Genomic DNA, 24,658 nt, shown 5'->3' on the forward strand with positions numbered 1-24,658 from the left:
AACAGAACTGTGTAAGAATTTTTCACGGAAGATTTCCTCAATATATACAAAGATTAAAGGTCAACAAACCCTACCACTGAATATCTGACATATAAATATATGTGTTTGTGTTTATATTTATACACAGGGGACAGCCATTTTAGGCCTATCCAACTGATGTTGCCGATGTGTGGGTCTTTTGGACCTGGGAAAGGGAAGAATGGGGTGTGTGTGGCATGCTTATGCACACTCCCCCGATGCCTGCAGGGGCTGGGAATGGAACCCCTGCACAAAATGGTGACTGCTTGTACATATACAAGGAGCTGTGTCCCTGCTGGCATTACTTGCCAACAGCTCCATTTACCAGACACACAACTCACGAAGCTCCCCTTAGACCAGGGGTCTGCAACCTTTAAGACAAAAAGAGCCACTTGAACCGAAGAAGAAAAAACTGGGAGCTGCAAAACCATTGCGACATTTAAAACAGTGGGGAGTGTCGGGGCACACAGTGCGCCTCCTCCCCTCGCTAGTATCCACCCCGGAGCCGCGGCAAAGGTGTAAAAGAGCCACATGCGGCTCCGGAGCCACGGGTTGCTGACCCCTGCCTTAGACCAAGGGGGGGGGGACCTTGTTGCCTCCCCACCTCAGCTTTGACAGGTGGTTAACCCACCTGTCAAAATCCCCAAGTCAGAGGTTGAAAATGCAGGAAGGCTTACAATGCCTGCCTCGTGCTGATCCTCTCAAAGTTTTGCAGTCATCCCCTTGCTTCCCCTCTCATGCCAGAGGTACAAATAAGGGCAAAGTGGATTGCAAAGCCATCTGCAGTCCTCCCATGCTTCTTTTCTGCCCCCGCAACCTTACCAACCCTCTCCATTTTGCCCTCACTAACTCAGTTGTATCATTTAGTTCTTTGGATCAACAAACATTACTAGAGCATTACTAGAGGTAGTATCATTTAAAAAACCCCAAAAAACACTAACAAGTAATATGACTATTTCCAATGCAGCCAAAATATTTATGCTACTATACAAACACCACAATATCAAGCAAAAGGCAAATACAATACAATACCTGTCTACAGCAACAACAACACTTTGTGAGCTAGTTTCTCCAATGGATTCTTGAATACTTGCAATCTGCTTCCAGTCCATATTTCCTCCAACTAGCAGATATATCAATTTTTAAAAGAAGGGATGGATTGTTGAAGGGAGGAAAGGGGAAAAAAGTAACTTTGCAAACATTGAAATAATTATATTTGCTAGCAATACTGAAGATAATGGTAGAAATGGATGAAATCTGTGTGCTAGAGTTAGGACACACACCACTTCCCACTGCAATGTCGTCTGGCTATTGTTAGGAGCTGTTGTCTGTCAACGTTATGAACGAAGGCCCAATGACACATACAGCTCTTTTACACAAAGATTGGTGACTTTATGTTAGTAGAAATAACTTTCACTTGTGCAAGAAAGGTTGGTTGTCTAATTTTTGCTCTCCCCCCCCCCCAAATATCCACTGGACTCCTTATATTTCTAAAAAGGCTACGCCTGATAATCACAGGGCCCTCTGGAACAGCATGGAATATGATGGAAGAACTATGTACTAGTGCAAAGTCCTGTTGAAAATAATACACCTATGTTAGTCCCCTTCAGTTATTTTAATGGGTTTACTCCAAGTATGGCTAACTTTGGATACCATCCATTCTTCTTCTTAATTAAAATTGTATATTTCACTTCATCAAATCAGAGTGGTTCACAACATAAAAATACAAAATGGGAACACAAAATACATAATAAAATGAAAACAAACCAATAACTCCCCATCCCACAAACACATTTAAAAGCCCACAGAATGTTAATCAGCCGAAGGCCTGGATATAGAGAAATAAATAATTAAGGAATAGTAAAATAAGGGAATCTGAGAAGAATCAGTACAAACGAAAATATGAGACTCAAGGTTTTGTTATATACTGTTTCGTCTTGGATGTGAAATTTTCTGTTCTAAAGATTGTACATAAAATGAATAAAGAAGTATCTTTTAAAAAAAGAGAAACGTTTTCACCTGGCACTTAAGGAAATGTCATGAAGGCACCAGGCAATAGTATATAATATCTGTATAGTTCTCTTCTTTCTACAGGAAAATAATTTGTCACCAACAAATCTAAACCAGCAACAAGGCAGACATAATGTACTTAAAGCAATTTTGCCAGCTAGTAGTTAGTATTTACAATACTTGCCTATTCCTAGACTTGCAAATTCATCAGGTGCCTGATCCTTTGTTCCTGTAAAAGAACCTTCTCGTCCTCTCGAAGTCCCAGAGATGTAACGTGGCTTTACTCCAGTACCTATTAACTGTGCCAATTCAAGCTGACTGATGCATTTCAAAATCTTGAATTTAAAAAAGAATACAAAAAATAAAATAATCAATCTACTGAAAGACAGATCATTTTTAACATCAAATGTTAGTAAACCCTTGCAATTTTCATCCATACACATAAGCAAATTTCCAGAAACCTTTTAGGTATCTCACACTGACACAAACACTCTTAGAAATATCAATATACAATTAAATTTGACAATATGGTTTTAGTATATGAAAAAGTTATCTATGCATCATGCAAATATATACACAGAGAATATATATTCTACACATTCAGTTATTATATAGCAATTAAAAATATAATCTACCTCATGCCAAGAAGTTCCCAAGTAATTTCCATCAGTATGAGCCACTGTAATGAGTGTTTTTATAGTATCAATGTTCTTCTGTTTCATTTCAGTAATACCAGAATTCACCGTAAGTAAAGTAAATCTTGCTAGTGCTTGGACATAAGCATCCCTTTCAAGCTATAGGAAGAAAAATGAGTGTTTTAATTCATCAAGATTTACCTAGTTCATCTACTGCTAGATATCACAGCAGTTACTACAGAATAGTATTGTATTAATAGAGACGCAAGATGTCAATATTGAAGCCAATGTAATGGAGGGAGGGGAAACACAGGAGACTCTGGCTGCTTCCTTACGGTAAAGGTAAAGGGACCCCTGACCATTAGGTCCAGTCGTGGCCGACTCTGGGGTTGCAGCGCTCATCTTGCTTTATTGGCCGAGGGAGCCAGCATACAGCTTCTGGGTCATGTGGCCAGCATGACTAAGCCGCTTCTGGCAAAGCAGAGCAGCGCACAGAAACGCCATTTACCTTCCTGCCGGAGCGGTACCTGTTTATTTACTTGCACTTTGACGTGCTTTTGAACTGCTAGGTTGGCAGGAGCAGGGACTGAGCAACGGGAGCTCACCCCATCGCGGGGATTCGAACCGCTTCCTTTCTGATTGGCAAGTCCTAGGCTCTGTGGTTTAACCCACAGCGCCACCCGCGTCCCTTTCCTTACGGTAAAAAGGTAAAGGCACCCCTGCCCATATGGGCCAGTCTTGCCAGACTCTAGGGTTGTGCGCTCATCTCGCTCTATAGGCCGGGAGCCAGCACTGTCCGCAGACACTTCCGGGTCACGTGGCCAGCGTGACAAGCTGCATCTGGCGAGCCAGCGCAGCACACGGAACGCCGTTTACCTTCCCGCTGGTAAGCGGTCCCTATTTATCTACTTGCACCCCGGGGGTGCTTTCGAACTGCTAGGTTGGCATGCGCTGGGACCGAACGACGGGAGCGCACCCCGCCGCGGGGATTTGAACCGCCGACCTTTCGATCGGCAAGTCCTAGGCACTGAGGCTTTAACCCACAGCGCCACCCGCGTCCCTTCCTTACGGTACTCAAACACAAATACTACAAATGTTGTGAACCAGATTTTATATAGGAAGTAGGCTTTTTTCTCTTTATGTGTCGGTGCATCATTCCTAGAGGAGTGTGCAAACTGAATTATGAGAGTCACCTACTTTCCTCAAGTTCTTCAAAGATCATATGAAAACAGCTACCATTTTGGACGGCTATAATCTGATGCCAGCCATTTGTCATAACGTTTTTAGTTAATTTTTTTACTGATTCAGTGCTTCTGGATTTATCTTATTATTGCATTTTAATGGGTTTTATTGAGACGTTTTCTTAACAGGCAGTATATCTATATCTATCCATATAATAAAAATAAACAATTGTTCCATACATGAACAAAATTAAAACCCAAAAGGTTATGATCTCAATGAGATAATCAGGAATCCTAACACTTGCCTACTATGGTATGAACTCACTCAACACAACAAAATACAGAAGAAATAGATCTGAGATCTACACTCAGCAGTTTTCCAGATACATCAACATAATGCAGGTAATGCTGAAGCTTAATCAGTAGTGATTGCTCCCCCAAAGTGAACAGGTTTGGAATTCCTAGTAGTTGGTGTACTAAAAGATACAGCAACATATTTTACTAAGGAAGCTTTTCCTATACCAAAATAATAAAAGAACTGGAATTACTCATGATGAAACTCAGGGAAACCACTACTTTCTGCCTATACAGTGGTACCTCGGATTAAGAACTTAATTCGTTCTGGAGGTCTGTTCTTAACCTGAAACTGTTCTTAACCTGAGGTACCACTTTAGCTAATGGGGCCTCCTGCTGCCGCTGCGCCGCCGCTGCACGATTTCTGTTCTCATCCTGAAGCAAAGTTCTTAACCTGAGGTAATATTTCTGGGTTGGTGGAGTCTGTAACCTGAAGCGTATGTAACCTGAAGTGTATGTAACCCGAGGTACCACTGTATTGTGTATGAGAATGTCTTTTCTCTCTTAGTAAACTATTAATTAGAAACAGTACAAGGTGCTGGCAAGGTGCCCGAAGATAACCTTATATCCACTTTGCAATCTCATGTATATATTAATCTCATTGACATTTGAAATCTATAATTATTTCCATTTTTTAAAGTGACTTTTACTTGTTTAACGATTATATACTACTTAATTGTCAAAAATGCTCAAAGCTGTTTACAAAAAGAATAAAACAATATAATTGTAAGTGCAAACTGTTATTAAAACATTCCACAAAAAAAATCACCAATAAGCTAAAACCAGAGTAAGATATAACATTATACTGTTTGAAAATCACACCATGTATTTTATGGCACAATGCTACTATATAATCACAAATATTTACAATACTTAGAACCTTGGTATTGGTGAACCTTAGAATTCAGTATTACCTGGATGTTAAAAATGCATGCTATTCTAATTGCACATCGTATGCCTTCTAGGCAAAGAGAGGCAACTTCTGTGTCATCACAGTCTTGCAAACCTACACTGAATGCAGCCAAGAATGGTGTCCATGCCAACTAGAATAAAAAAACAAATAAATTGTTCAAACAGCAGCACACACTTTAATTACTATGTAGTCCAGATAAATGTGAACAGCATTATAAAGCTATAATGCAGACAAACTTGATTCACCTGTTGACTTTTCATTTATTTAGTTTTAAATCTATAATAAATAAAGCTTAGGGATGCTGGTGTTTTCCATACGGGTTTATTTACCTGGTCACACTGTTACTGTGTGTCTGGTATGGCCTATGATGGGCATGGCCAGGGTACACTGCATTTATGGCTGCCATATTGCTAGAGTCACCAAATTGCCCTGCCCCTACTTCCATGTTTACACTCCAAAGCAGGGGTATTCTCGTTGTTATCCATGGGCTCTCTCTGCATGGCTTCACAGTGCGTCTATTCTGGACAGGGAGTTTGGGAACTGTCTGCTGTGTATGTCAACAGTTGGCCTTGGTTGCCACGGTGACACCAAGCGTGCCAGCTCTCTGTATTTTGTGTTGCCACTCTGTAAATTCCTCCCCCCTTGGGCTTCCGAACAGGCCCAGGATCTGCTGTGACTTTACGCTGCCCTCGTTTGTGCTGCCCTGCTCTCTACCAGCTCCTTGTGCATAAGATTGCTCGTTAAGCTATTTATTATGCATTTAGCTAGCTAGTAATTGACACTGGTGCTAGTGAAATTTGTGTTCTTAGAAAGCAAAGAACTGCCTTCAATAGTGTTTTAAAATGTAAAATATTCACCTATTTAGAGGAAGCATGCAGTCATAGTACAAAAGAGGAATATTTATAAGACTTACCTTGAACATTGGTCTTACATGTTCCAAGTGTGTTGCGCTTGTGAAAGGAGCTTGAACATGGCTCACTGCCTCCATCAGAGCTTTAGCTGTTTTAGCCATCTGCTCCATTTCTAAATTATAAAGAAGTCGCCTCTGCTTTTCACTTGCTACATCTGGAAGCATTTTAAAAACATTTTATTCTATACAAAATCTAAACCAAGACAAAACAAATATATAAAGAAAAACATACTTATAACGCCAGCAATATATGCACAACTTGTAACAATCATGTTGATACGTTTTTAATCAAAGAAATAAATGTTTTGTGCCTATGGACGTGCTCTGCCAACATTCAATAAATAAATAGTTTCCATCCTATAAAAATTGTTTTATGTTTGTCTTCCTTCCTACATTCTTACTTGGTTAGTTTTTAAATAACCATGCAGTCATATATTCTACCCGCACTGTAGGAATTGCTGTCCTTCGCTGACAGGCATACAAAATCTAACCATTAATACAATGCACATATACATAATTATTTACTGGAAACCCACTGGCAAATCTCTTGCATAACAAAAAAAAGAGTGGATCAATTTCCAAATCTCTGTGTTATTAGCTCTCTTTTATTCCTTATCTTTGCTCAGTACTCTCTTGGCTTCAGACATCTACCATATATGAAACCAATTTCCACTTTCTTATTAACAGATCTAACACTTTTTGCTAAACCTACCATATACAATTGTAAAACCTTTGCCCATTTTACCATATAAGGTTTGACTTGTTTCTCACAAGACAAAGACACAATGGAATGTTTTAAGCTTTTAAACAAGATGTTTTCAGTTTTCAAATTGGGAAAGGGGCGATATGCTCAAGGCATAGAGGAAAACTATGGCACAATTAAAGAGGCATCACTTGATGTCACCCCAGTGAAATAATCTAAAGAAGGTGTAAGGAGCCCATGGCTCTCCAGATGTTGCTGGACTGCACATCATAAGCCCCAACAAGCATGGCCAATGGCCAGGGATGATGGAAGCATTGGTCCAAGTTCCCCACTCATTATCGTAAGTGATTTATCATCCACGATTTAGCCACACACATAGATTTTCTTAAGAATACAAATAAAACTGGAAAAGGACTGGTTTTGAAGGAGGGGGATAATTTGCTACACCCTAACAAAACTCTGCCTACTCCCTTGAAAATATTGACACCAATATATAATATGTTGATATTCAGAGCTGAAATGTGAACAGTTAATGGTTGCAACAAGAACTATTACAGATTTCATGAGTGTTATCAATTGCAGGAGAGGAAGAAAGGCCAACCGTTTGAAACATGCCTGTACAACTAGAAATTTAGACAAGAACAGGTTCAGTTCCAACAAATTCATGGTTGTAATAAAAAACACACAATACATATGCTGGTTTCAACAGAAAGCTACATTTATATGAAATATGAAAATGCATTTATTTTAACTTCCCTCCTATACTGCAATTTAGTGCAATTTTGCTGTTGCCATTTATTTGCACACACAGTTTTATATCTCTATATAAAGACAGAGAATGCAGAAGAGTAACGAGATGTGTACATGTACTTGCTCACTGATTATTATTTTTTTGAAAGATACATTATAACAAGATAGTTTTATTAGGTTGGTTGTCAGTATCAACAAGGAAGTGAGAAGCAACAATTATTCTGTGAAGCTTGGTATGCTGTGGGGGCTTACTTTGTTTACTTGTTTTTGTTGGTATCGTCAACTCTTTTGTTTCCTTCATTGAGATCTTTTTCCCTGCTATTTCATTATATATGGCAGATAGATATTCTTCAGGGAGATCCTTGCTATCATTGATACCTCTGTTCATCTTAATGTATTGTTCTTTTGTCATTTTATTCTTTACCTAGAAATTAGGGGGGGGGAGCAGTTTAGTATTAGCCACGAAAGCAACATCAGTAGGAATTACACCAGGATGTATGAATACATAGTCACAGAATCTACCAAGAGAGGAAACTTCAAGAAAAAATACCCAGGGAAGGATCCCATCTAGTCCACACACTCAGGTATCTCTCTCTCTCCTCCATCACCCACCAGTCTCTGCTACTGTTGATTAAGAAGAAGAGGAAGAGTTTGGATTTGATATCCCGCTTTATCAGTACCCGAAGGAGTCTCAAAATGGTTAACATTCTCCTTTCCCTTCCTCCCCCCACAACAAACACTCTGTGAGGCGAGTGGGGCTGAGAGACTTCCGAGAAGTGTGACTGGCCCAAGGTCACCCAGCAGCTGCATGTGGAGGAGTGGGGAAGCGAACCCGGTTCACCAGATTACGAGTCCACCGCTTTTAACCACTGCACCACACTGGCTCTTAAACTTCATCAACTTCATACAGACATAGAAGTGGGCTATAAAAATCAGAATGATAATGGCAGCTTCCATATCTCTCCAAGGGCAGTTCTGAAGAAAAAGGCTTGGTTCATATTCAACACACTGTGCACTCGAACGGCCTGCCTACTAGCATTCACCAAGCTTTTGTCTGTGGGTGCCTTTGAATAATGTATCTGTTCTATTAATAGTGCTGGTAACATCTAAGCAAAAGTATGTTTCATTATGTTGGTTTCCTTATCTAAAGTACTGTAACACATTCATATACAGAAATGCCCCTACTGTGGCAGAAAACAGTCGACTTTATAAAATTATTTGTACCTTGCCTTTCGGCCCTCAAAAGGCTTACAACATAGTAACGCAATACAAAAAATGGACAGAACATTTAAAAAGACGCATGCACAAACCCCACAATCTACCCAGACAAATCTAATCAGCAGGCAAGAATTTAAAACAGGCCAGAAGCCTGAAGAAATAAGTAAGTTTTTACCACCTGCCTAAAAATCATCAACATGGGAGCCATCTGGAACTCTTGGGAAGGTGTTCCAGGGTCAAGGGGTTGCAATCAAGACTTAAGATGCAGGAGGAAAATAAGATTTATTTAAATCAGAAGTAAAGTCAGCTTAAAATGGTGCTGGTTTAATAAACCTGAGTGAGTCACTTTGTAGATTCAAGTTATAATTAATAGGTTCTAAGTAATGTACCTGCGGGCTATGGAGATCTGTTGTCAACATGATAATTGAATAAGCCAAGACATAAGCAGTGTCAGCACTAGCAAAGAGGGTTTGCCTGAAACAAAAAATATATATAATCAATTTCCCCCTTTATCCAGCTATAGATTAGACAAAGGCAAGAGAAAGCCACTTACCCTTGGTTGCACTCCAAGTATCTGGCAGCAAATTTCTCCATCAATCTATCTATTTTCTGAGCTTCTCCCGGAAGACGAAAGCCTTCCAAAAACATGCGCAGAGCAGAAACAAAATCCTTTGCTGAAAAGTCATGCTGGTCCACATATGCATACATAACTTCCTTATTAAATTTATCATTGTCTCCTAGGAACTCCCCAACTTGAGTCTAAAATGAAAATAATTAATTCCAGGTCAGGTCAACATGTATACAACCAAATGGAAAGTGATCCAGCCATACTGCATTTTTCATTTTTTTAAATATTAAAAAAATAAACACCCAAAATACATTGCTCTGTTGGTTGCTGATTATTGCAATCCACACTACAGCACAGGAAAGTTTATTAGCTCCAATGAAGTGCTTGATAGGGGAAGAAAACCACCTTCCTTCCATTTAAAAAAAGGCAAGAAACTGGCTGACTGCCAATGTAAGCAAGAGAGCAACCTCACATTAGGATGGTATCCTCCAGGTCCCAGGCCACAGAGAGGTTAGGCTGGCCTCAACTAGAGCCAGGGCTTTCTCGGCTGCGGCTCCAATCTGGTGGAACGCTCTGTCACAAGAGACTAGGGCCCTGCGGGACTTGACATCTTTCCGCAGGGCCTGCAAGACAGAGCTGTTCCACCAGGCCTTTGGTCAGGGCGCAGCCTGACTCCCTCCTCTGGCAATCTGCACAGAATTTTGCTTAACGGTTGCCATCAATTTGATTTTAATTAATTTTTATAATGAAATGTTTTTTAGAGTGTTGGATTATTTGATGTTAGCCGCCCTGAGCCCGGCTTCGGCTGGGGAGGGCGGGATATAAATAAAATTTTTTATTATTATTATTATTATTATTATTATTATTATTATTATTATTATTATTATTATTATTTTACTGCACTCCCCCAACCCCCAGTTCTATGAACTGTTGCCCACAGCATTTGAGACAATTAGGTTCTGGCCCATAACAGATTCTGCATCATTCAAGCTCTGAAATTTGAAGTTCTAATCAACCAAGATCATACATGCCCAGAAGATCATCTTCACATTCATCTTGACCTATAAGATGCTCTAGATTTCAGAAGCGTATTCACATTTAAATTAAAAATAAATATGGGTACTGTATTTGTCCTTTTAAGGATGATCCTGCTGCACCAAGGAAACCCGGGATAATTTTACTTTGCTGAAGCCAGTAAAGGCAGTCTTTCCCCCACTGCCACCAGCTATTTAGAAAGGGGAGAGCAGTTATTTTAGATAACACACTACAGATGAGAAAGCCTTCCATTTATTTGTGATGAAACTCTTAAGATGCTTGAAATGGGATTATTTATCCATCTATTACAAATTCATAATCAGGTCTAAGCTATGTGCAAGCTACACATATTCCAGACAGCCAGTAGGACTATTCTTAGAATGTAGTCTCTTGCTCACAGTGGGGAAAGTGGTACAAGGGCTGCTGCTGCTTCAATTTGTTTTGCCACAAGTCCTGCTGGACATGTGAGGCCCTTGGGTGTGCTTAAATGAACTCTCTGGGGTGTAGCTATAAACACTTCTTTACCATTACACAGTTATGATTGGAATAAGTTGGAGTCTAGCTCAAACTACTGCAATTGTATTTACAAAGCAAATCGCATATGAAATACATTGGACATTAATAACATTTTTCTTACAGAGTCTAATCTTTCTTCTTGATGCAAGAACTGGGCAATATCTTCAGGAGTAGTACCAAGCATACCTTGCTCTTGCAGGTACTGAATTCCTCTCTTTGGTTTCTTATTAAACCTGTATGTTAAATCACATGTTCATTAATCACTGAAAATGCACATAAAAGGCAAAAACATCTGCATGCTGAGGGGGATTCACAACTTGGCACCACAATCATCCCAAGACCCATTTAAAAATCAAAACCCAGAGAAGCTTCTTCTGCATCTGAGCCATAATTTGAAGAGTAAGAAACCCATCCCTAAGCAATAGTAAATTAGTAGGAGAAGTTCCAATTTACCATACTGTTAACATATTTGAATGCATTTTTGTGGGGTGGGAAGCTGACAAGAGAGGGGAAAGGATATAAAAATCATAATATATTTCAACATCAGGCTGTCATATTTCCACCTCGCAGTTCCTCATAACTACTTCTTAATATACATAAGAATAAGATCACAGTAAATTCTAAATTCCTTCTAAATGCCTATGCAATATTAATATTCTACTTCTCCTTGACTTTATATCTATTATCACTGTTGTTTCCACCTGATCTTTGTCCACATTTCTGGCTTTTGAGTTTTGTTTTTTAAACAACTGCATTCACATCCTACTCCATTTCTAGCAGTAGCTCAGGAAAGCAAGGAATGAAAAAAAAAACTACCAAAGCTTTCAGCATAGATGTAATTGGGTAACACCTTAGTAACTGTGAGGTAAAAGGCCAAAAGAAAACCAGAGTCAAACTGAGGCTCAAATCCCAAGTGCACATCCTAGAATATAAGTCTTACTGAATGCAGTTAAGACTTAAATCTGATTAATTGGCCTGTAAGTCTGTAGTCCGCAAAGTTTGTAAGTACAGTTCCAGTGAAGTTTGCACTTTGAAAAATAGATGCTACAATATTCTTTCTACAAAGGAAGTAAAAGGTAGTAGATGAAAGAAAATGGTATCAGGAGACTCCCCTGCATTCTGACAATTTACATTATGGGTTAAACAAATAAACTTACAAATCTATTCCTTGTTCTATTATTTCCTTCTGTTGCTTTAGAACCTCAAACTGCTCTGGATTGTCAGTACCAGACATCTGCGTGCTATAGCTACCAATTCCTGATGAAGCTGTGGAGTCTAAGGAATTTAAGCTGCCATATCGGTTAATTGTCTCAGGGTGTTTTGTTTCAGTGCTGTCTTGTTCTGTGGGTTTTTCTTGTCCTGCACAAGAATAGCAAAGGAAAATGATCTTTACAAGTTAGTTGATGTTTGTTCCATTTTTAGAAGTTGCTGATTTGTTAACTGTCCATCATCACATTCAAAGTCTAGTTATTAATAATATTTAGTAAGATATACGTCACTAGTTCTATGTGACAGAGAGTCATAACATTAACATTATTATTTTTTTGAAAATGAACCTAAACAAGAATATCAGATCTGAAAGTTGGAAGAAAATTAATTTTATAGAATAATAATAACAAAAAGTTGAAAGATTTAAAATAATACAGCGGTACCTTGGTTCTCAAACGCCTTGGTACTCAAACGCCTTGGTTCTTAACGTCTAAAACCTGGAAGTAAGTGTTCCGGTTTTTGAATGTTTTTTGGAAGCCAAATGTCTGGTGCGGTTGTCGGCTATTGTTTCCGGGGCGCCTGCACCAATCAAAAGCTGCGCCTTGGTTTTCAAACATTTCAGAAGTCAAACGGACTCCAGAACGGATTAAGTTTGGTGCTTTGGTTTTTGCTATTTATTTTGTGTTTTTGTTTTTGAGGCTTTTTTGGTTAATTTGTTTTTGTGACTGTGTGGAACCCAGTTCAGCTACTGACTGACTGACTGATTGTGTGACTGCAGAAATGGATAAAAGCCCCCCATCCAAACAATGACCAACATCAGTGCAGGTAAGGATTTTTTTTTATCATCTACAATACTGTCTTATTTGTTTTATGTACAGTACATTGATTATTGCTTTCATTTTATGGATCAATGGTCTCATTAGATAGTAAAATTCATGTTAAATTGCTGTTTAAAATTCTGGATTAATCCGTTTTGCATTACTTTCTGTGGGAAAGCACACCTTGGTTCTGGAACGCTTTGGTTTTGGAATGGACTTCCAGAACGGATAAAGTTTGAGAACCAAGGTACCACTGTACCCTGACAGATGTATTTATTATAACGAATGATACAACCCTTTACAAGATCAAAGCACGCTGCAATTCTAGACATTGTGAATCTTTGCAGCACATTATATGATGACATAAAAACAGCTTACATATCTGTAAAGGATGTAGGAAACCGTCTGGCAAGTGGCTGTGGGAAAACTACTGCAAATGGAAGAACTTTTCCCAACTTAACAAAATGTGAGGAGAGGTAATTGTGTGCTTCTGTCATCACAGGGTATTGCATGATCTCTTGCCCAAGGTCTCAAAATATGTGCTTGGGTAAGAATGCGGTTGTTTGAAGTCTCTTGTGTAACAGTTTGTAGAACAGTGCCAACACCAGCATTTCCTCTGCGGGTGTCTCTCTGCATCCAATGCTCTATTATTTGCAGACTTCACACATGCATGCAAAGCCCGGTCATACCTGTAGCTGCAGTAATTTACATATCTGAGCAGGGCAAGTTGTCATACTTAAAAGGTAAAGGTACCCCTGCCCGAACGGGCCAGTCTTGACAGACTCTGGGGTTTGTGCGCCCATCTCACATCTATAGGCCGGGGGCCAGCGCTGTCCGGAGACACATCCGGGTCACGTGGCCAGCGTGACATCGCTGCTCTGGCGAGCCAGAGCCGCACACGGAACGCCGTTTACCTTCCCGCTGGTAAGCGGTACCTATTTATCTACTTGCACCCGGGGGTGCTTTCGAACTGCTAGGTGGGCAGGCGCTGTACTTAGCAAACAGGAAAATCAACTTCAGTGCATTTCAGGTCAACACATCACTAAGGAATAAGAATGTCAAAACAGCTTACCTAGGGTTGTTTGAGAGTTGGGATTTACATACTGATCCTTACTCCATTCCACCATGCACTTCAATATGGAGACTAAGCATTCAAGTCCCTTCTTTCTCAGGCTTAGCTCCTGCAATAATTTGTATATAATTGCAAAAAGATTTAGGTAATATTCAATGTTAATTTAAATTTTTTTTTACTACTAGAAACATACTGAGATATGCCATAGTTTTTACCTGAATGTTGGTCATTCCAAGTTCTTGGCTGCCTCTTCCTTGAGCAATCTTGGACAGGTCATTAACTAGTCTTTCAAATATGTTTGCAGCATTCAAATCACAATCATAGTTTACATAGATGTCCACTACACTCTGGGCATCTGTAACAGGAACAAAATTATACATTGAAAAGCTTTGCTAGGTAAACATATAGGCATAGCAACAAAACCCCTCAAAACTAGCAAGACATGTGACCCTAAACCTTTGAAAAGCAAATAGGTATGCCCAATGGAGTAATACCTGCGCATATCCTTGTCAGTGTTTGTATAACCATCCATTTATGATCAAAGGAGCTAGTAGAGGTTTCTAAGATATACAAAAAAATCTCTTTGAAGAAAACCTAGGAAAAATGGTATGGACAGAAAGAAGTTACATTTATTTCCCAAACCCTGTACTTCATTCATTAACTGTTATAATCCAACATCTGGCCCATGCAAAGCTTAACATATATAGAATTCATATATTAATCTTGCTATATAGATTTAGCACCGATGCTAATAAAAATATGTTATTCCCTTCATCAGGACAATATGTAGCCATGTGTTGTACAGGACCATTTTAATTCAAGGGAAATGATTCATAGAGAGTTCTTGTAGGTCACAAAGTCTGATTTTAACAGTAATTGCATTCACTCCAATTACTATTCTATCAGCTCCGTTAAATTGCATTTGGATGTCCTGCTAGGCAAAGTTGAAAAAAGCAAAACAGAAAAAAAAGACAGCCCTGGTTTAAGAAATCCAGGATCTGTGCACTGAAGGCAGCGTGCAGAAGTAGGTAGCGTGGAAATGGTGCATGGATTCAATGCTCATTCTTGGATTCATAAACCATGAAAGAGAACATCTCAACTGGTTCTTAAAGTGCCTTTTTTCATTTGGAAAAGGAACATCATTGAATACAATGCTTTTGTCATCTGACAACAGCTTTCAGGCTAATTAATATCCAACCTAGGGCATAAGCGGCAATAGCTACATACTTAAGAATCTTCTGCCTCCAAAACATTAGTCAGTTGTGTGAAGCCTGTTGATACAGCTATATAAAAAAAAGTGTTCATCACTTTCCCATGGCCGGAAGCCAAAGAGCTACTTATGACTAGCCCATATTGTTGTTTTTGAACTTTTTGGGGGACCAGTTCAACCCAATGTCATGTCAAACAACCCACAACTCTTAGAGCCCTTTTTGAGAGTCACAGAACTAACTTCACAATTCTTTAGATTCTTTTGTCTAAGCAGCTAAGTATTTTGCCTCTATATGGGTTAGAATATGACATGTCAGGTTATTGTTTTTAATAAATCTCATCAGCATGGTTGAGTAGAAGTTTTGAGAAAAGTTTCTTAAGAGTGGTACCCGCTTTCAACCAAAGAGACACATCTAAATGGAAATTTCCTATATTTTATATATGCACACAGTGCCTACAGGAAATGGGAAGACCAACACACAAGGCTAGTATTAAAACAGCCTGCAACTTTATCACAAACAATTGTAACAAGTATCCATCCCTGTTGCCACATAGCAAATAGGAGATGAACAGCAGAAGGCAGAGCACACACAAGATTAAATCCTCATCACCAACTCTCATCTTCACCACTGGAAAACGATAACTTCCTGCCTTCTTCCAAAGGTGGAGGCAGAATGTAATAAACTGTACAGCGCCTGTCATTTCAATATGCAAATCACTTATATTTACATTTACACAGTTATATATTTTAATTTAGTATGTTTTCTATTAGTATTTCAGGAACCATGAAGAAACTCATTCATTTTAGGTAAGAGCTTCATAAATTGGCAAGAAGTATTTGTATGATGAAAAAATAATTTGGTGCTTTACAATGACCTTTTCGAGTCAAATGATGTATTGAGTTTTACCCTATATTTCTCAGGTACTTTTGGTGCTAATTAGAGGTGAGAGCTAAGACAATGCTTTTATGCTGGTTTGACTGAAGCATCAGTTTCAATTAAAGCTGTTCAGTATTTTAATGGATGTATTATTCTATTGCTTTGTTTTATTATGTTATCTTCTTTTTTATTGTAAGCAGCTTTAGCTACGATTTTAAAAGAAAAATGGAGTATAAATCAATCCCCATGCCCACATGTGTTCTATTTCAAATTTGCATAGAGGCCTTCACACACACACACACACACACACACACTATACAGGCCCTGCTTCCAGTATCTGGGCTGCAAAGATCATGCTGATAAGGGATTAACTATGTCAAGGGTCCATAAGTGAAGCCACACAAACTTGAAGTCCAACACATTAATGACAGGTGGAGATGGAGTGGGGGATGGATGATCCTGATTCCCTACTTTGCTATCTGAACATCTGCATGAGGGTACAATTCTATTCTCTCCCCTCACCCCACTGCCCCAACTAGATGTTTACTGAAGATTTATAAGAAAAACATTACACAACATGAAAAAACAACGGAAATACAAACTAAAACAGCAACATTTTGGTACAGATAATGTGTAAAACCAAGGAGAGCAGTGGCAGGTGACAATAATACAGTAGCAAATGAAATGCTCAACTAACAGTTACTTAGTTAGTAAACTCAGGCCAGCAATAAAAAATGCTTAGGGATGACATCTACAATTCTTTTCTTTGAATGCTGCAGTAAATTTTGCTCTTGATAAGTAGCAGTTTTGGTTCAATTTATATGAGTTTATTTAAAACAAGGTGATCATTAAACCTAACGAAGTCAAGTTAGTTTGAGGCTAAAACGAAATTGTTATTTTATGAACCTTATGAATTTTAACTGAACAGTATGCGATGCCTAGAGGGATACTGAATTACTTCAAGTAAGGTGCTTAAATTGCTGGATGTTAACTTACCTCAATTTGCATTTTCAGGTGAGTCTTAAAATTTGAAAGTAGAGTCAGGAATATAGAAAGCGAAAGTTCAAACACTTCTGGAACAGATGAGACTCCGTTTTTCGACAGTGCAACACAAAGATACTGCTTAATAGCATTGATAAACATTTCATTTGTCCTGAAAACAGGTCCTGCATTTTGCAGAATAGACAGCAGCAACTGCAATGAAAGGATCTTTGACCGCAATTCATGAGACCTAGAAGGAATAATTGCAGTTATTTGAACAATTCGTGGGAGATATTTCTCTTTATAAAAACGACTAAGAATGTCTCTAAGCCATTTTTAGAAAATCCTGGGCAATTATATAAAATATAAACCAACCACTTAATGTATTAGACAACTACCATTACACAATGATTTACTGAAAGTAAGTGTTTACAGTAGAGCACACTGTGTATTTCATACACCCCAGGCACAATACACCAATCAGGAACAGTAGTTTAATCACTTTCATTGCTATGAACAGCACCTTGACCTTTATGGAGCAGTTACAATGTTCTAAATGCTAGCCTGTCAATTCTCAAAAAACTCATGTCAGCTTTCCTAAATATTTTCCCCCTCTTTGTGCACTGAGAGGGGGAGAAGGGGAGAGCCCTTTTTATTTCTAAATCATAGGCACAAGATAAGGATAAATTTTGTTCCCTTTGATGGCATGGGAGATTTACATATCAGTTGTGTCCAGTACTTTTTTTGTGGGGTGGGGGGAACCCAATACTACAGTTGCACTCACCTGAAATGTAGTTTCCCATTCCTAGTTCCAGGTCAGCAGGATTGGTTGGTGGCTCCTCCCCCTGATCAAAGGCAGGAAGCAACTTTTCAGGAGCCAGGGCTCCCATCATGCAGTTCAAGGACTCACCAAGCTCAAGAAAGCAGGAGTCATAAAGAAGGGAAAACCTACCTCCTCCTAACAAAAACCACAACCAACTTGAACGGTATAATGAAATGATAGAAAGGAAAAAAGACTCCTGCAGCCCACTACCTAAGGTGGGGCCTGCTGACCTATCACTGGTAATGGAAAACTACATTTCAGGTGAGTGAAGCTGTACTTTTCTCCATTTCCAGTTACAGGTTAGCAGGATGGGATGTGCAATAGCTACAGCTGCAGGAGCTAGGGAGGAGCACCTGCTGCAGGACCCTCTGACCGAACACTGCCTCAGGTGAGGTGTATGTCTCCAAGCAGTATTGTCTGGTAAAATGCTAAGGCATGGCCCAGGTGGCTGTGCGGCAAATCTCCTGAAGGAGTGTGAGAGGGAAAGGTGGCCAAAGTGGCTGCAGACCTAGTGGAGTGGGCTGTGATATGATGAGGAACATAGATTTTTTGGGCTTTGTATGCTAGCACTATACATGCCTTGATGTATCTGTAAAGAGTGGTTGTTGACACCTTATTCCCCAGGGAGTGGGAGATGGATGGAGACAAATATGCTCTTGGATTGTCTGTGTAGCTTCAGTTCTGGCTATATTGACCTTAGGGCTCTACACACATCTAGTGAGTGCCAGGCCCTTTCCTTGGCGTATACCACGGATGGGCAAAAGGTTGGTAAAACGATCTCCTGTTGAAGGTGGAAACAAGAGGAGACTTTAGGCAGAAAGTAGGGATCAGGCCTGAGAACTACTCTGTTCTCGTGGAAAATACAGAGATGTTTAGTGATAGAGAGCATGTTTAATTTGGAGACTCTGTGGGCAGAGGCAATAGCAATGAGGAAAACCAATTTGAGAGACAGGATTTGGAGAGAAACATCTGAGAAGTTCAAAGGGGGGCATTGTAGGGCAAAATGGACCCTGTGTAGATTCCATAAAGGGTATCTGTCAATAGTGGGGGGACAAATTAGTGGAGCACCTCTGAGGAAGCATTTTAGTAAGGAGTAAGAGGAGAGGGGAGGGGAGCGTAACTTTGAAAGAACTGAGGCGATCGCTGCTGCCTGATGTTTCAGATTATTAACTTTCAGACCTTTTTGTAGGCCTTCTTGGAGAAATTCCAGAATGGTGGAAATGTCAAGCTTGGTGGAGTATGACAGGAGGAAAGCCTTCCAGGTGGCTTGGTAGATGCATATTACAGCAGGTCTTCTGGAATAAAGAAAAATGTCTATCATTGCTGACAAGAGCTTTCTTTTTGTAAAACGTTCCCATTCAAATTCCACAGTCAGCTGACTGTGTAGTAAAAATGGGGGGGGGGGAGATGTAGAGATGCAGGATTTTGTGAAACCAAGGTCAGGGTGGCCAAAATGGTGCAACAAGAATTACTCTGATCTTTTCTTCCTTGGTCTTGCATGGGACTTGTGGCAAAACAGGTGTTGGGGGAAATGCCTAGTCCCTGAAGCCAGGGCAAGATGAGCACCCCAGGCTTCTTCTTTCAGAGTGTGAAACCTGGTGAAGTAGCAAGAGAGCTGATTATTTCTTTCTCAGGTGAAGAGGTAGACTTGGCACTGGCTGAAAATATACTGGATGAGCTGGAATATTTGTAAATTCAGCTGCCACTCCACCTAGAATCACAGAATCATAGAATCATAGAGTTGGAAGAGACCACAAGGGCCATCGAGTCCAACCCCCTGCCAAGCAGGAAACACCATCAGAGCACTCCTGACATATGGTTGTCAAGCCTCTGCTTAAAGACCTCCAAAGTAGGAGACTCCACCACACTCCTTGGCAGCAAATTCCACTGTCGAACAGCTCTTACTGTCAGGAAGTTCTTCCTAATGTTTAGGTGGAATCTTCTTTCTTGTAGTTTGGATCCATTCTCCGGAGCAGCAGAAAACAACCTTTCTCCCTCCTATATGTGACATCCTTTTATATATTTGAACGTGGCTATCATATCACCCCTTAACCTCCTCTTCTCCAGGCTAAACATGCCCAGCTCCCTTAGCCGTTCCTCATAAGGCATCGTTTCCAGGCCTTTGACCATTTTGGTTGCCCTCCTCTGGACACGTTCCAGTTTGTCAGTGTCCTTCTTGAATTGTGGTGCCCAGAACTGGACACAGTACTCCAGGTGAGGTCTGACCAGAGCAGAATACAGTGGCACTATTACTTCCCTTGATCTAGATGCTATACTCCTATTGATGCAGCCCAGAATTGCATTGGCTTTTTTAGCTGCCGCGTCATACTGTTGGCTCATGTCAAGTTTGTGGTCAACCAAGACTCCTAGATCCTTTTCACATGTACTGCTCTCAAGCCAGGTGTCACCCATCTTGTATTTGTGCCTCTCATTTTTTTTGCCCAAGTGCAATACTTTACATTTCTCCCTGTTAAAATTCATCTTGTTTGTTTTTGCCCAGTTCTCAAATCTGTCAAGGTCGTTTTGAAGTGTGATCCTGTCCTCTGGGGTGTTAGCCACCCCTCCCAGTTTGGTGTCATCTGCAAATTTGATCAGGATGCCCTTGAGTCCATCATCCAAGTCGTTGATAAAGATGTTGAATAAGACCGGGCCCAAGACAGAACCCTGTGGCACCCCACTAGTCACTCTTCTCCAGGATGAAGAGGAACCATTGATGAGCACCCTTTGGGTTCGGTCAGTCAGCCAGTTACAAATCCACTGAGTGGTAGCATAGTCAAGACCGCATTTTACCAGCTTCTTTACAAGAATATCATGGGGCACCTTGTCAAATGCCTTGCTGAAATCAAGGTAGGCTACATCCACTGCGTTCCCTTCATCTACCAGGCTTGTAATTCTGTCAAAAAACGAGATCAGGTTAGTCTGACATGACTTATTTTTCAGAAATCCATGCTGACTATTGGTGATCACAGCATTCCTTTCTAGGTGCTCACAGACTGTTTGCTTAATGATCTGCTCCAGAATCTTCCCTGCTATTGATGTCAGACTGACTGGGCGGTAATTATTTGGGTCCTCTCTTTTCCCCTTTTTGAAAATAGGGACAACATTTGCCCTCCTCCAGTCTGCCGGGACTTCGCCTGTTCTCCAGGAATTCTCAAAGATGACTGCCAGTGGTTCTGAGATCACATCTGCCAGTTCTTTTAATACTCTTGGATGCAGTTCATCTGGCCCTGGAGACTTGAATACATCTAAACTAGCCAAATATTCACCTGATCCAACTTCTGAGCTTCCTGCTGAGCCAATCCACCTGGATGTGTCGGAGGCCTGAGATGTGCTCTGAAGTGAGAAACTGAATGTTGACTTCCGCCCAATTCATTAGCAGTTTCCTTCTGGAGATCCCAGAGTTGAGTTGAGTTGAGCCTTGCTTGTTGATATTCCATTTGGCTACTGTGTTGTCTGTTCAGATAAGGAAGGGGAAGATGGCTTGGGAAGTGCTGGAGAGTCAGATAAGCAGCCTTGAGTTCCAGCCAGTTGATGTTCATTGTCACTTCTGCTGGTGACCACTGACCTTGGATCTAAACATCCTGGCAATGGACTTCCCATCCTGCAAGTCCCCAGAAACTAGGATAGAAATGGGTGGAACCACACTGGGCTATTTTATTATACTTTATTTATTTATAGCATTTGTACCCCACTCCTCAGCCAATAAAGCTCCCAGAGCACTTACATGGGTAAGGAATGAAAAACTCTAACCAAGCTATCTATACTATCAAAGTATTAAGGTAGGTAAAAGAAGGCAAAGAATGAAGAAACCAGGAGCTAATGGTAACTGGCTGACCTTGATGAAGGCAGGAGCAGAAGTGCATGATGGGAGCCCTACCTCTCAAAAGGCTGCTGCTTGCCTTCAATCATCAACACATCCTGCTGACCTGGAACTGAGACTGGTAAAATAAAGGTGTACTGCACAAAACATTGCAATTTAGCATACAGTCTGGAAAAAAGTTGCTTGCAAGCATTCCTAACAGGCCAGAGAAAAGCTGAAAATCAAATTGGATATATACTGGAATATTTCTATACATTGCTGGTCTAAAATAAAATTTGAAAAAGACTTGTACAGTGTCCTTTTAGCTCACTTAAGTACTAACATGCCAATATGGAAGTGTTATGTTGCATGTGATATCCTGCAGCGTAAATAATTTAAACTTCCGTTAAATTGCCAAAATCAATTTAAAGACTTCATATATACTTTAAGTTTTTACCAAATATTTGCCAATACATTTTCCATGGAAGTCAGCCCATTTGGGCTGCCTATAAATTATATAAACATATAATTCAGGGTGTTGGATCGAAAGGAGAAGGACTGGCTCCTGTGGGGCTATTCCACGACAGGAAGGACATGCTAGGATTCAACCCACCTCTTTGGGTCTAATCCAAAACAATTATTTCTTAAACCACCATTTCCGTTTTATATGTTAGCACTAGTGATTAATGTATCATCTGAAAAACTGCTTGTCATCTAAATAATTGTCATCTTCTATTATTCTCAAACAAGGGTTTACCCAGTAGTATCTATTCTGAGGTACAAGGAACATAATCATGAAGACAAGATTGGTAGCCCAAATGAAGATACTTTTAGTTACTCTCAATTCAAGACCCTCATAAAACCCAATTGACTGCAGAGAGGACTTCATGTGCATGGAACAGAACTTCCAAACCCCAAAGTTTCCAAATATAATTTATCCAGAAGCTTCATTTATTTCCATTGATTCAGTTGCACCGTATTCGAGATGTGCTTTCTATGATTCAATGATAGTGATACTGTTAAATATCTTGTGTTAGATACTGCATCACATGATAAGTGCATCAGGAGGAGCAAGTGCAGCTACGGATGCATATACATCATCTAAGTATTTCATAGCAGAAGAATCTCAACTTACTTTGGATCAGGTGGACCATCAGACAGAGGCTTCATAGAGAGTTTACACAGTGACCTGAATACTAGGAAGGCATCCTTTTGCAAGATGTGGGAAAATTTAGCACCAGGGGTAGGTCCTGAAGAATTTCCAGATTCCTAAAGAAATTAACATGTTTTTAATAAGCCATTTAGCATTAAGCAGGTGTGTATGGAGTAAAAACCAAGCTTGGGGATAGAAGCATATGATAAAATATTTGCTAGCAAATAACGCAGCAGTTATTACTGTACTTTTCAAAGTCAGCTGTCATGCTCAAAAATCACAAGCCTAACATTTCTGAAGTGAATTGGTTCAAAAAGTCAATTTACACCACATTCTTCAATGATAGTGATCAGATATATACCATTTTGGCGCCTGGAAAATTATAGTCAGCAAATCAGAAATCTGCCTTTGTGTTATGTACTCTTAGAAACTCAAAGAGCTCAGAAGTGACTTTGAGAGTGAATTTAAACAAAAATTGATTAGCTACCAATTGATACAACTGAAATTACTATAAAAATGAAAGCTATCATATTCATCCTCTTGTAAATCCAAGAGTCAAAGGTTATTCCTGCATTTTATTTGACTGCAATATCACACATAATCTTGGCCTAGGACATAGTAATAATCTTTGCCATAAAGTATCTGTATTACAGAATTTTGCAAGCTCTCTTTACACAGCATTTACCATTTCAATGTTCTGTAAAAGGCCCCCTATTTAAATTGTAATCTGATATAATTATATTCAAAAGGTGTACTGGGTTTCAGACTAAGCAAACATGCCTATACCTGAGTGTCATTGGAAGAGACTGACAACCTGTCATCAGGCAAAGATGGTGTATAAACAACAGAAATAGGTGTCCCTGGAATTCCATTTGCCTGGATGTTTTCATTGTCACTTCCATCTTCTGAAGTCCCCATTGGTCCATCAATCATAACCTTTTCAGCAGTTCTTTGTCCTACATCTACAGGATAAAAGAACAATGTAATAAAAAACATAATATTTAAAAGGAATTGATAATATGGTGTATTAATATTATTGGCAGAATAAAAATGTCAAGTCTTTAATGTACATTGTCAAATACAAGACCAGAAGATTTTCAGCCTGACAACAGATAGCCTTGGTTCCATACTACTATATAAAATCAGTATCGGAAAGACATTACATTTTCAACATTAAAACACCTGGCTGAGAAAGTATCATGTTCACCAGGACAAAGAACTATCAAGAGTTTAATGTTAGCACCTAAGAATTAAAACAAATGTTCAGCTTTGCTGACAGTAACTACAGGAAACTAGCTTAATGAGCTACCTAGAGCTAATGTGGGTTTTATAATATTAGTCTATTGAATTATGACCGTAACACATACATTATTTGTTATGAGCACTAAACAGGGCCAGAACCCCAAAATTTATAGCAATTTCTCAGCTCTGATCAAACATTTTAATAAAGTGTCACAACTAATAAACATCTCATTAAGTTTTTCTGGAGAGAAAGAAAACCTGCTGTGAAGAGCTCACACAGAAGGAGTGAAAAAAATATAGAAATAAGTTGTCAAATCCTGATAACTCAAACTAGGTCAACTCATTAGCTCAAGTATCACTTGAAATTTCCCTTTAACAGAAACACAACTGCCCCAAAACATTTTTCTGCTTGCCTTACTAATATGAGCACCAGTGCAGCTAAAAACAGGTGATGCTGTAGAAACAACTGAGATATGACTAAATTAAAGTGTAATTTAACTCTTCAATTTCCACTGATTAAATTTCTTTAATAAGCCAAAGTCCTATAACAGAGAGGTTTAAGGAACCAACAATGACTGGAAGATATAATTAGCCGCAAGACAAAATCTCTCAGGCTCAATTCAAACGTAATGATCTCGATGTAAGAAACCATGGTTTTATGAA

General features: G+C 39.6%; 1 protein-coding gene across 2 annotated transcripts in view; it reads right to left on the bottom strand.

The window, feature by feature from the left end:
• The window catches only part of ARFGEF1 (ARF guanine nucleotide exchange factor 1), a 69,529-nt gene that overhangs the window by 14,475 nt on the left and 30,396 nt on the right, over positions 1–24,658 (bottom strand). Inside the window, exons 8-23 of one of the 2 annotated variants that reach the window (XM_082233723.1) lie at positions 23,540–23,715; positions 22,736–22,869; positions 16,994–17,228; positions 14,402–14,504; positions 14,126–14,265; positions 13,911–14,019; positions 11,969–12,170; positions 10,933–11,044; positions 9,246–9,451; positions 9,082–9,166; positions 7,727–7,898; positions 6,025–6,176; positions 5,113–5,241; positions 2,664–2,822; positions 2,213–2,363; positions 1,051–1,141 (exon numbers count right to left, since the gene is read on the bottom strand). In XM_082233723.1, the coding sequence (XP_082089849.1) occupies positions 1,051–1,141; positions 2,213–2,363; positions 2,664–2,822; positions 5,113–5,241; positions 6,025–6,176; positions 7,727–7,898; positions 9,082–9,166; positions 9,246–9,451; positions 10,933–11,044; positions 11,969–12,170; positions 13,911–14,019; positions 14,126–14,265; positions 14,402–14,504; positions 16,994–17,228; positions 22,736–22,869; positions 23,540–23,715 (2,356 nt within the window). The remainder of the gene's footprint in view (positions 1–1,050; positions 1,142–2,212; positions 2,364–2,663; positions 2,823–5,112; positions 5,242–6,024; positions 6,177–7,726; positions 7,899–9,081; positions 9,167–9,245; positions 9,452–10,932; positions 11,045–11,968; positions 12,171–13,910; positions 14,020–14,125; positions 14,266–14,401; positions 14,505–16,993; positions 17,229–22,735; positions 22,870–23,539; positions 23,716–24,658) is intronic. The other variant, XM_082233724.1, reaches the window with a different exon arrangement.

Source organism: Podarcis vaucheri (genome assembly GCF_965113315.1).
Source record: "Podarcis vaucheri genome assembly, chromosome: 8".
Taxonomy (NCBI): domain Eukaryota; kingdom Metazoa; phylum Chordata; class Lepidosauria; order Squamata; family Lacertidae; genus Podarcis; species Podarcis vaucheri.